Source organism: Lates calcarifer, linkage group LG10 (genome assembly GCF_001640805.2).
Source record: "Lates calcarifer isolate ASB-BC8 linkage group LG10, TLL_Latcal_v3, whole genome shotgun sequence".
NCBI lineage: Eukaryota > Metazoa > Chordata > Actinopteri > Centropomidae > Lates > Lates calcarifer.
This window is the reverse complement of record NC_066842.1, coordinates 9,199,844-9,212,990: the sequence shown is the minus strand read 5'-3', so window position 1 is coordinate 9,212,990 and position 13,147 is coordinate 9,199,844. Positions and strand designations below refer to the sequence as shown.

Genomic DNA, 13,147 nt, shown 5'->3' with positions numbered 1-13,147 from the left:
AGGCAGCCACTGGGCAAGAGAGGGAAGGACATAATGTATGTGATAGGGACAGCAGCAAGTAGCAGCCTTGATGTGGTGTATTGGGGAGGAGGAAAAGGACAAACCAGGGTCAAGTGATTCTAATAAGGCTCACAGTGAAGCATCATTTAACCTCTGCTATTGGCTATGGCAGTGCATTTACTGTTTTTTTTTTTTTCTACAGGTCAGCTCAGGTTAGAGGTGTAGTTGGGGCTTGTTAACATATCCAATATACTAACCAGCAATGCTGGTCTTAAGATTTGTATCCACGGCAGCTGTCTGAAAATGTAAACATTAATGAACAAGGTCCCATGAGGTCCCACAGCTACATACAGTCAATTATAGTTACCCTTTGCTCATTGGCTCATTTGTTGATTTACTCAGAGGAAACATCTACCTTTTCTATAATAATGATAAGGAGTTGTTTTTTGGATTTATTTTCACAAAAACCGAAGGGAAAGTTTATTTTATAACATTTAAGCACTAAGTCCTTGTTATAGGCTCTGTTGTTTTTTCCTTGCCTTGAGTGGTTAAAAACTGCTTAATGCAGCATTCAAAATTGAATTATATTTCATCATAATAATCAGATTGAGCCAAAATTGGAGTCACAGGTCACTGTCTAATGTCCACCAAAAACATTTTACAATATACCCAAAAGCTCTAGATAATATTTTAGTCCAAGTGAGTTGTGGCTTAGCTCTAGCTTTTCAAAACTCTGTTGTTGCTCTTGTGAATGGCTTTCCCCCCAGTTGGAGAAACTACTGGGCCAGCTGGTACATTTATACGTTATACGTATACGTTATACGTTAAGGTTACGAATGTGGTCTAACTGTGCCAGAGCCAGATTCAAAACAAATATAGCAATAAGCGTTGATAGAAAAGGTGGAGCCATCAAGACTGTAAGTGAAAGTCACCAAAATCAGCTCTTAAGTCAGAACACCATGCACTGAAGCTTCTTTAAAAGAAAGAAGTATTTGCCGTTTTCTTTAAGAGATTTAGAGAAGGTTTTTTATGGGTTTTTTGTTTGACATCATTGCTTGGTGTGCACAGTGACAATAAAATAGTTAACAGTTAAATGAACATTGCTCGACATGTTAAAAAAAATCATCATAGATCAAAGATCATAGATCAAAGATTTTTATCCATTAACATGATAAATGTGAAGCCAACTGCACCTACCTAGTACTCACATAGCGGCTGAAAATGACATCAAAGGAACATACATCAGTCTCAGTGAGTAGTGAGAGGAAAATATCTCCCCACCCCAAACACACACACACACAGACACCAGAAAAAAGAGAGAAAAAATGAGTGACAAGAAGTGAATGTCAGACTGATTAATGGATTGTTAACAAAGTGGTATTTCAGTCAGAACATCAGGCTGTGTCTTTTGTCCTTGGCAGGCCTTTTTGGCTTGGTCAGTGAGGCTCCTAAGGATGGAAAACAAATTGTGACCTCAAAGTCTAGTTGGTGTAAATGGTATTGGCCTTTTAGAGGTAATTTTAGAAGGTAATCAATACAAATGATTTTTTTCAGTAGCACTGATGAAGTTTGGAATAGTACCTGACATTTGATCTAACTTATGTATTCAGCAGGAGTGGACTGCTGGGAGTTGTGTATCATTGTCACAGTGGTAACAGAAATACATATAGCATTTGTATATTGACACACCGCTGTTTAAAGATTGCCTTCTAAAATTTGGACTCGTACACATTAGTGTTTTTAAATTTATCCTCTGGCTTGATGCTTCATCTCACAGGTCATTTTCCCTTCCCTGTCGGCTAATCTGTTGCTGGCTGCGATCCCATCTCCACTCTCAATCACAGACGTGCCCTCAAGGCACCGTGACATCCACACTGCCTGTTTACAGCTGGGTCATAAAGAACCTCGCCTGCATCAATATTCCCATATCAGTGCTCTCTGTTGTGCTACAAACCACACACCGACAGCCAGAGAAGCATCCGATGGAGGTTGTGTAATCGCTTTGGTAGCCAACAACCCTGTGCTCTCAGGATCTAAAGGGCTCTTCAATTTTCTACTGTACCTGAGACAGCAAAGGCATAATGAGCTCATTACTGAGATATACTGTGGCATACAGTGTACATATGAATTTGTGTGTGCGTGTATCTTTATGCATGTGTGTGGATACACTGTATATGTCCATCTCAGAGAGAATGTAATCCTTCACCTGGGGATTGTAGTGAAGTGAGCCACCGGGCTAGCCAAGCATGGCTTTATATGCTAATGGTCATTGCATCTGCATCTAGATTCGATATTACAGTGCAAGCTGAATGTAATAAGCCGACAGGTTTTTTTTTTCTTGTCGATTCTTACTACTGAAATTCTTCTGCTGCTGTACGAATAAATTATTCCTACTTATTTAGGGCAAACTCATAGACTAGTTGAGCCAAGAATACAAGGCTGGCTGCATTATAATCTACCAGCAGCGGCCACTTGGGAAATACAATTTCACTGTCTTATACCCTGACAAACAAAGGAAGACACGCACTGTTGGTAGACAAACACAGGCAGGGAAGAAGAACTTCAGTATTTGTTATCGTATATTGTAAACAGAATCTTTTATTAAGCTTTGAGATTTTTGCAGTAGGCCTTTATTGCAGATATGGATTTGCTTATTTAGAGAGCATTGTTGTGAAGCTAGTGTTATTCAAAACAAACAATTTGATAGTACAACCATTTTCAACCTTTTCCTTTGGTTTGATTGAATAATTTCTTTATGAAAATGTACCATCTGAGGATTAAAACAGTATTTGTTATTATTTTTTTCATTATGTTCAGTATGTGCTGTCACTATCACAGACCCTGTCTCACCATAAAGCCATGCTCAATTCATCACACCGAAATAAGGCATCTGTAGATTTTCCATTTGGCTCGAAGAGGTGGCTGTTAAAATGAAACAGACTAGGTTTTGATTACATCTGGTTTATGTCAAACAAGATGATGAGAACCACAGTGTTCTGTTGTGTTTCAGGAATGTGAATGTTCTCCTTCAACTGTAAAAGCAGTGATAATGAACAGTATCCCCCTAAGCTTTTCTGCTATAGGAAAATAACATACACTACTTCACTGCTTCCTCTCCATTCCTATCTCTCACGGTGCACCTGTCTCTCTTTGTTGTATCCCCATACCTATAGTCTCATTTCAGTCTGAGGGCCTCACCTCCGAGGGCTCCCAGGCAATAAGGTCAGTGGTCACTGAGGACTGCAGGGTCTGGTGTCGGAGCAAGTGGCATGGTGGTGATGGATGGGAGTAATCTCACAGCTGTTAGAGAATCACAGACACTTCACTTGGGGGAGAACAGGAAGCCTTTGGCTGCGTTAGGTGAGTGAACACGAAATTTATTATAAATATACATATACAGAACAAGTCCTACTTCTCTCTCTCTGTCTATTTATATACCTTGTTTACCCTATGCTGTACATGTTATTATGTATGTACACAATGTACTGTATGTTGCTACTGTTACAAAAAGCCATGCAATATCTACAGTACAGTATATGGTATATCTATGAAACCTACTTTTGTTCTCAATAAATAGTAATAAATTATCCACCTCTTGTTTTTGTACATTCTATTACACATATTATTTACATTACTGCTTTGGATTAATATTTTCCCTTTTTCATCATGACCTGATGTCAGTTTTAGCTGCTTTTATTGACTGTATACCCTAAAGATAATAAGTTCCTTCACTCCACATCCTCAGAGGACAGACATTTCTGTCGGGCATCTTTGTCCTCAAATGTCACCTTTTTGTTCCTTTTTGGGTCGATCCAGGAGTTGTGGATGATAGCATTATTAGGTGTAGGATCGGCCTCAATAATAGACACGACTCGCTTCTTCATTTTGCTTTTCAAGACTTTCTGGAACTTCTGCCTAGTGAAGGCATAGAGTAGAGGGTGAAAGATAGTGGTCCCATAAGCCATGACCAGGAAGCCCAGTCTCAATTTGACCATTAGGTCACTGGGGCCCACACTCAGGATGACTGTGTTGAGCACTGTGATTGGTGTCCAGCACAGAAGGAAGGTAGACACAATCAGGAGGGACATCCTGAAAACCCTTTTTTGGCGTTCTCGCCTTTCTCTGTGGCGTTTAACAGCCCTGCGCAAGGCAATGATTACAGAGACAGAGGTGCGCATGCCCAGTGTGGGGTTGCGGCTGCCACTGCTCTGGGATCCGTCTGTGGCCTCTTGCTGCGTTGTCATGGCCGTCATGGATGGACGCTTTTTCCTGCGAGCCTTTTTCTTCTGTGAAGCGTGGAAACGTGTGCCAATGCGAATATTGAGTGCTTGCAGGATCTTTGAGTAGGTGATGAGCATGACAACGGCAGTAAAGAAGAAAATAGGGATCTGAGCAAGCAAATGGTAATAGAGGCCGAGCTCTGTGTAGTACTGGTTAGTGTGGACCACATTCTCCACCACTGTTTGGTTCAGCTCAGCGTGGCCCTGGGCGAAGAAGCCCACCTCAATAAAGGGTACGAGGAAACTAGCAAAGGAGAGCACCCAGATGGCAGCCAGCAGGGCCAGGGCACGGCCCATGGTCAGCACCCGGTTAGCTGGTTTGACTGAGATGTCGTAGCGATCAAGGGTGATGGCAAGCACATTAGCAGCAGTGGCAACACTAGCAAAGGAGACGCAGGCTTCGTGGAAGCAGCAGACGAGGGCAGTGTCTCCCTCCAGGGACAGCAGCACCACCACAATGGTGAGAGGGATGCAGCACACACAAACCAGCACATCCAACACATGGAGGTTCATGGTAACGATGTTACTGACAGAACTAATGAGGTTTGACTTCATACAGTAGAGGGCAAGCACAGTGAGGTTTGAGCTCAGGCCCAGGAGGATTTCCAGCATGAGAAAACCAGTCAGGGAGACCTGAAAACTAACAGGATAGGGATACGGGCTGGGGGTTGCCGGACTCATGGTGCGGCTGATAGGTTCAGTGTTGTCGGTGACTGTGACGTTGCTCATGGTGGCTTCTTGTTCCAGGTAGGGAAGGATATGCATTATCCTGCGTGTGAGGAGAAGAGAGAAAGAGACTTTATGAAAAGGAAAAAGAGAAGAGAACTGTGTATGTGCATGTCTAGAAAGCTGTAATTAACACACATAAGAGGAAGCCTTTTGAGTTAAAATGAGAAATGCTGACACTTTAACAGAACTTCTTTCCTGCCTTACCCTGTGGATTAGATTGTCTCACTATGCGCATGGCATGACTAACTAGTAACTGTCTTTTTATCACCATCCTTGATCAGACAGTTGCATCCAAAGCAGAGGCACATCATACAACAGAAAGCTGTCAGAACAAATTGAATTCTTCAACCACATTGCCCTAATGGCTTGGTGTGTTTTGGCTTTGTTGCGGCTTAGCTGTGGCTCAATGTACTTTTGAGCCCCTATTGAACAATACATTCAAGCTGACATAGTTTTTAGTGTATACATAATGAATATGGTCCAGAGGTCATGAAAAGAGGAGGATTAAGGCAGTGATGAAAAAAGCAGATTTTAACCCCATTCAGATGGGATTAATATTACAGCAGGGGAGGTGCGGGTTACTTGGTAACTAAACAACACATAATTTCTGACAGCATTTTAGTCATTGCCAAATGAGGACAACTGGAGGTGGTTCATGACTGACAAGAATATTCTGCCAGAAAATTGTGTTTACCTCATCACCACCAGGCTTCCAACTCTCAGAGAAACACTTTAGAATACAAGATGTTTGTTCACACAGGACTTCAAATAATTGAAGGACTAACGAGCGCACCTCGCTGGTGTTTTGAGACTGTAATTAATATTGGGTTAGGGGGAGAAAAATCTAATACACATGCACTTAAAATAACTGATAAACATGTGCAATGTGAAAATCATCCAACTCCCCTCTAGAGAAATTAATCCAATCTGAATGGCACTCTAGATGACATGCAGGAAAACAAATGGTTTTTTGTAATATTTACCCTTCCCTCCAGCACTATCTGAATACCAGGGCTGTGTAATCAGGCCATAGAGTCCATGTTAGATCCACAGAGACAAGCATCACATCCAAACATAGCCAGTGGAAAAGTGTTTCCGCTCCAGCAGAGCCCCCCAGCGAGGCTTTTCCTTTCACTGCTTGTCCCTCCCAGAGAGGCTGACAGCCAGAAAAGCACCTGTCTGTCTCGCCAAAGACTGTCTACGGGCTGCCAGCTTTTTCTTCCTAACCTCAATGGCAAGAAAGCAAAGGAATCGGCCACCTGCACCTGGTGGATGTTAAGAGAATATAGGCTAATGTCCTCAGCAGACTTTTTTTCTCAGATCTCTGGTCCGTTTGCTTCGGTGATGGTGGGAGCATTGATGGATGAGTGGAACAGGGATAAGATGTTGGAGCCACCTCCTGTTTATAATCTCATGATATTCCCAGGCAGGAGAAACACAGCCAACCAAGAAAACAAAGAAACACAGACTCTTTCCCTTGCACAGGGCTGGAATGTACTGTTCATAGTACGATCCAAATCCTTGTTTTTTGCTTTTTTTGTCCCCAGTGAGAAGACAGTAGTCAGATCTGTAAATGTAAAAAAATAGTTATATCCACGAGCTTGTACTCCAAGAGTTTGTCAGTCAGCCATGTAGATTCCCCAGTGCACAACATAGTAATGTACAGAATCTGTCCAGGAGAGGTCAGTGCGTCCGGGCAGTGTCCAGGCCCATGTCTCCCCCGGGATCACTAATGGAACAGGCCTTCACTCTCCACCTTTCTCATCAGCCTCTGTACGCCTGGCTCCAGCCACCATTGACTTGTAAATTGAGCACAGGTCTCCAGTTTGCCCCTTGACATGCTGAACCCTCAATCACTGGAGATGACGTGAGTGGAGCAGATTACTAGAGTGCATATGTGTCCAATCACCATGACATGTGTGATCACTGTGACATTTGGGATCACCAATATTTATACGTGCTTAGGAGGGAGGTTGATTCAGCAATTCAGGAGAAGGTCATCCTCATGAGGTAGTGAAAGTGAATTCATCAGACAGAGAAACCCGCCTTGTAGGTTTGCGAAAAGATCCCAGACGATAATTGGACTTAAGGAAGTAGGAGATGTGTACAGCATCATCTGTCTGGCCTTCAGTCCCACATCTTTATTTCACAGTGACCTGAAGGGAGAGAAAGAATAGGGTAATGGATGATAGAGACAGAGAGATAAGGAGAGGGAGTAGGAGAGGGAAGTGTGGGGGATGCGTTAGTGAAAATAAACATATCCTCAGTAGAGAGGCGACAAGGAAACTCTCATTAGCATAGCAACAAGCCTCTGATGTCTTATCATGTTCCTGTGCATCGCCTGCTGCACTTTACATCTTTGTAAATGCTACTGCATTAACATAACAGTAGCTCTAATACAGGGTTTGTACAAAAGCAACTGGTATTTTACATCTCAGCTTCCTGTTCTTATATGGAATATTAACTATAGTAGTATTTTACTATTCCTGTCATTTATAGTGTACATTACTACAGGAAAAGGCTTTGTGTGAATTCTTGTATGCCATTTGTGCAGCCACAGTGGTGCTGAGACAGTCATACAATTTTCATGATAGGACAGACTTGCTTAGAGCTTTAGCGCAGTGTTATTCCTCAGGGAACTTGTCATAAAGACGCGGATGTCTCCTCGTATGTTACTGTATGTGATTCATGTAATCTCTTCAGGGGAACATGTCGGTCATTTTTCAAGGTTGTTTCAGTAACGGATGCAATGCTTTACCATGCCACAGTGTCAGGAGAAATGAGCAGTTAATACCAAGAAGGGAGAGGATCATGTATGTTATAAAGGTGCATAGTTTGAAAGTGCACCATTCATTCATGAGAGCCTGACAGTTTGGAATATGGTGTGTGTGTGTGTATATATGTGTGTGTGTGTGTAGCAGTAAAACACAAACAGATATGTGCATAGTATGGGAATATACAACCAATACATAAACACTTTAGTAAAAGCCTTTTAGAATGTGAATGTGTCTTGAATGATGTTTACAGTAGCAGCTACTTGGAATTACAAGTTGAAGACTGAATGCATTCAGTTGCTCATTGGTTTTATCTGAGCCTTAACCATATTTTTGTAAATGAAAGTCTTTGAATAATATAACTGAAGTTAATTCAGGAAATGATGATGTTGGTTTCTAATCTCGTGCATTTGTTTTGTTGTGACAGAGATGTTTGGCATTGAGTTTTCTTTGCCGTCACATATGCTTTGCTCAGCTGAGTGCTGTAAATCAAACCAGTAAGTAGAGTGCCCCATCAAAACACAGCAAAGCTCACCATGCAGGGTAAACACAGATGCTCCGGGGCTGGTCCATACACCACACCGTCCCGTCTCGTTCCACCTCTGCAACAATCTAGGTCGACAGACAGAAATTGCTGGTTTATCCTCTGCTCCTTTCAGCGATAATCCAAGAATTAGGATAGAGTATTAATGAATGTACAAGGGTCACACAACTGACAGATGTTCTTTCTTTCCTGAGTCCCGGACAGAGAAAGTCCACAGAGATTAGTCCTGACAGGGATGTTGGTGGGATTCTTCTTTTCCCCCCCTTTGTCCCTGTTTTTCTTTTCATCCATCCATGTGGACTGGTGTGTGAATACTCCTCATCTCACCAACTCTCTGTTGCGCTCCCTCCCTGCCTAACTGTCTGGATAGGAGTGCAAATCATCACACTCCCGGTATCTCTCTATCTCCCGCTCTGCTCTCTCCTCTTTCCCTCACTCCCTCGCTCCCTCCCTCTCTCTCTCTCTTACTGCGGAGGTTTGCAGTGCTCCCCCAGTCCTGATTGGTCTTCTGTAATAGGCTTAACCCTTTCCTCTCCAGCAAGGGGAGGTATTTCCTTTTGTTCTGGCTCTATGCTCCCTTCCCTGCCAGTAACGGTGACATCCCGTGTGGGGCTGTAGTGATTTTTTTTTTTTAAAAAGCCTCTACTATGCTTTTTTTCACAGGGACTTTAGATGCAACTGTTCTCAACACACAACCTGCTGCAGGGTTGGATAGGCAGACTGTTGGAAGAAAAAACTGCAGAAAATGCTGGGATGATGTATTAATTAGCTCTGTCACGATGTAATGATCAAGTAATGTGTTTGTGCGCTGTAGGGGGAATGATGAGGATGGAGAGCCAGCAGAGAGAAGCAATATTTTTCGTATTGATTTTGCGCACATACATAGGTCTTAATATGCGTGTGCAAGTGAGCATGAGAGGCAGCGAGACTGACAGAGAGGAGATAAATTCTTGCAGCTGTGAGTGGGAGAAATGGATTATGCAGGAAAGAATGAAAGTCAGAAAAGAAGAGATAGAGGATAGTGGCTCTGATTGATAGTTTCAATTAAGTTGCTCTGTGAGATCAGTAAGAGGTTGAACACCCTCCATTCCTTTGTCAGGGCTCATTTGTCAGGTGCAATTATTACCAGAGGGCATCCTGGTACCTGACAGCCTCCAGTAAAGAAGAGGGGGGCATCTGTCGCCCTGGCATGGCTAGCTGATAAGTTACCGATTAAAGTCCACAGAAAATACATCAGGTGCTCTTATTCTGATGGTGACAGTTTAATAATTGCACTTTGCCAGGCAGATGTTTTACTTATTTTAGTTCACTCAGGTATTTAAAGTTGACTTGCTGCACTTTGGAACAGAGAACAGAGGACTTGAGGGGATTCACAGCTGTAACTTTGGTAATGAGAAAACAATTTGTCAATTAATCAAGTAGCTTATTGACAGAAAATGAGTCAAAATATTTGATAATCGACTTGTCATTTAAGTAATTTAAAAGTGAAAATGCCAAACTTTTACAAGCTCTGTCTTCTCAAATGAGACAATTTGCTGCCTTATTTAAATTTTATATTGTTGTAAACTGAACAGCTTTGGCCTTTGGAGTGTTGTTTAGAGAAATCAAGCCAAAGTGATGATGACATTTTGGGCTCTGAGGAATTGTGATGGATGTTTTTATACACTTTTTTTGTACACTTGATTGCTGCCAGTTTAACATTACATGGTGCACATATAATCTTGCCTTTGGGTCTTGCATGTTGGAGGTGGCATGATGAGCTTTCCAGTCACATTGTGACTGAGTTTGTTGATGGGATCTCTTCCCCAGCACTGTGCCAATGGCAATCCTTTAACAGAGAACAAACTGGAGGTCAAGAGGAAAACCTCAATTACAATCTTGTACTATCAAGGGCATTGGATACCCCTGATCATAATGAGATACGTATTTCCCTTCCACTCGACGCACTGTGACCACCCCTCATTGGAGGATTAAGAGGAGCAAATACTTGCATGTTTTTAAGCCTGTCATCAACTGTAATTCTCAGTGGATCTTCACATTGCATGATATGGAGCTCGGCACGTGTGTTGAGGAATTGTGTGTGTGTGGAGGAAAGATATGAAGTTTGACAGATGGTTGGGAAGGGGTTGGTGTGCAGTTGTTAGGTAGTATGTGCAGGTGTTTTGTACATATCAGTAAAGTCAGGTTTATGTGTGTGCTTGGGATTGCATGTTGGCGTACCATGATGTATCCACCCTACAAGTACGTACTTCCTGGGGATCCATCTGTAAGCCTCTGGCTGTTGATATGATTACACAGCAAATCAATGCAAAACAGCTTCTCCATCTCTACATGCAACTCAGGGCACTGTATGTTTCGTAAGAAGCATCCTGAAGATGGTAAACATGCGTATGAAAAGACTGGAATGACCACTTGACAGCCCTCTCATGGCTCTTCAGGAATCCTCTCACTTTAAAGCGTGGTAAATATGCTACCGCAAAAACACTGCATTCCCAAAACTTCAGAGTTCAATAGAAGAATGACGTTAATATTTCATTATTATTAATATTTAATGCAGGTTTTTCTCTTACATCCCTAGACTCCTCTGTCTGATATTCACTACAGTTTTTCTCCCCTGTCACTCTGAGTGCTCCTAGACATCCATGGATATGTGGCATGTGTGTGCCTGTTGATATTCAAGCCTGTGCATTTCTTTGCCTGTGCTACACTTAGACCTTGCATGTTCTCCTTGGCGCAGTGTGTGAAGAGGACCCTCTCTGACCTGAGCTCATCAGATGAAGATGATGGAGGTGTGCTGTCAGTGGCCGTCTTATTTCAAATCCACACTTTGCATGCCATATATCAGCAGGCAATCATGCAATCGGCAGACCCAGAGGACCCAGCATACAGACTTTTATCTCCTCCCTGCAGCAGGCATCCTGCACTTGCATTTGGTGCCACTGTGATTTGCTCCAGATTGCTCCAGAACAGAGCTAGACCAGCGTTAATGGAGTGGCTGGTTTCAAATGTTGCAGTTGTCTGCTGTCGTCTGATCTGTTTAAATTGCCCTTTTCGCAAACCCTGAGGAGCTCCTGGTCCAACCTCGCCTGGACCTGGGAAGTCATACTGAAGTGAGGAAAGACAAATGATGCCCACTGAGCTGTTCCCGTTTTTGGTCCTCAGTTTGTTTGTTTTGTCTTTTTTTTTCCTCAGGAAATATATTTTTCCAATATTTAGCCTTTTCATCCACTTCCTAAATTTTCCACAGAGCACATAAAAGATGTTGGATGAGAAGGAGGCTGAGTTAGAAACTGGAAAGAAAAGGGAGGACCACATTCCAAGGTCCTCTGGTTTTCGCCAGGGCTTTGACCACAGGGCAGTCTGCTTTGGCCTCAGTCCCAGCATCCCCTTGGATTCATGTTCACTTGGTGAGAGATGAAAGTGCCTGGATCAAAAAAGAAGAGAGAGGGGAAGAAAAGAAACCCATCCTCACCTCCTCCTACATTAAACACTACTTGAGATTGATGAGCAGCAGTTGAAGATAAAATGCACCCTTAGTCGTAGTGGAAATGTTAATGTATCCTCTTCCATCCCTGCACAGCTCCATTAGTGCTGAAGTGGCTTCATTTGTGCATGATATTCAATGCAGTATATTGTGTTTTAAAGTTAATTTGGTTACACAGTCCTCCAATTATTGTGTAATTATTTTTCTTTTTTTTTTGATTATGGTTCACTGGTAAAATAATTATTAACTTTATAAACAGGAAAGTATAAGAACAAAGGTGTAAAGATTTGTTAAGAGCACATATTGCATAGGAAAATATCATGTAATTATGTACTTACTTAAAATAAGTATTTGTATTATTTGTATTTGTATTTTATTTTAGACCTGAGAGGCGGCAGGTGTAATTAGTTTTATATTTTCATTTCCTCTGATAATTCTTTTAAGATCTCAGTACACTAGATTATTACTTCTCTCCTGAAAACGAGACAGTTATTTATCAGACAGTTATTTGTTTTTGCCATGATCCTGAAATAACTATTTCAACATCTTGATAATGACAATCTACCCCAGAGTTGTCTACCTGTGGGCAATAGATAAAAAGCCAAAATTCTGACATGATAATCATCTCTAATTAACAGGCATAATTTAGTCTCTTAATGTCACTGCTCCAATTTGACATCAGCCTGTTGTTATTGTTACCTAATGCAGCTACAACCTGTCAAACTCTGCCTAATGCAGGTATTAGATTACACAGTATCAGCTCGATAATGCCCTGACCTGACAACATGGGATGTTAAGAATAAAAATAAGCATCAGGTGAGACAGGTGCTTGTTTTATTCTGTGTAGTGTGTTATTGTGGAAGACAACTAACACAGGCACTTTGCAGCCTCCCAACAAAAAGACCAGGCTCTCTGATTTTTTTTTTTTTTTTTTTTTGCCCCCTCTTGCCTAACTTGACAACTATTATTGCATCTGTACGTTGACAGCTCACCCACAACTGTAAATACCAGGAAGCAAAAAATGGAAGATTTTGTTTGTGCCTATTAATCGCCTCTGTGCATCATGCAAGATATGATCATGTATCTTGAAAGGCAAAAATATTGTGTAGTGTGAAATGGGCATAAAACTGTTTCTGTTGACCTTATACAAGCTTCAGGGAAGTGCTCTGACTCCATTATTTTGTTTTTTTAACTTGCTTTCTACACTGGTAGTAGGGATGTGTCTTATGCTGTGGATTCACATCTGTTGCTCGTGATCACCTTGCACCTGAATTTTGACAAATATCTGAGCAGTTTTAAAATCTCACCTCTTAGAGGAGGATCAGAGCTAGGAAAA

At 41.9% G+C, this 13,147-nt stretch overlaps 1 protein-coding gene across 2 annotated transcripts; it reads right to left on the bottom strand.

Moving 5' to 3' along the window:
- Nucleotides 1-1,139: 1,139 nt before the first annotated feature.
- On the bottom strand, nt 1,140-8,828 carry LOC108888489 (G-protein coupled receptor 22). 2 transcript variants are annotated; one of them, XM_018684481.1, is made up of 4 exons: nt 8,501-8,828; nt 8,319-8,395; nt 5,993-7,165; nt 1,140-5,049 (listed from the first exon to the last, which is right to left on the bottom strand). In XM_018684481.1, exon 4 carries the CDS (start codon nt 5,043-5,045, stop codon nt 3,729-3,731), a length of 1,317 nt encoding a protein of 438 aa, XP_018539997.1. In that variant the 5' UTR covers nt 5,046-5,049; nt 5,993-7,165; nt 8,319-8,395; nt 8,501-8,828; the 3' UTR covers nt 1,140-3,728. The 2 variants fall into 2 exon arrangements, with proteins under 2 accessions (XP_018539997.1, XP_018539996.1); XM_018684480.1 differs by having other exon boundaries at nt 8,319-8,828.
- Between the last annotated feature and the right edge of the window lie 4,319 nt (nt 8,829-13,147).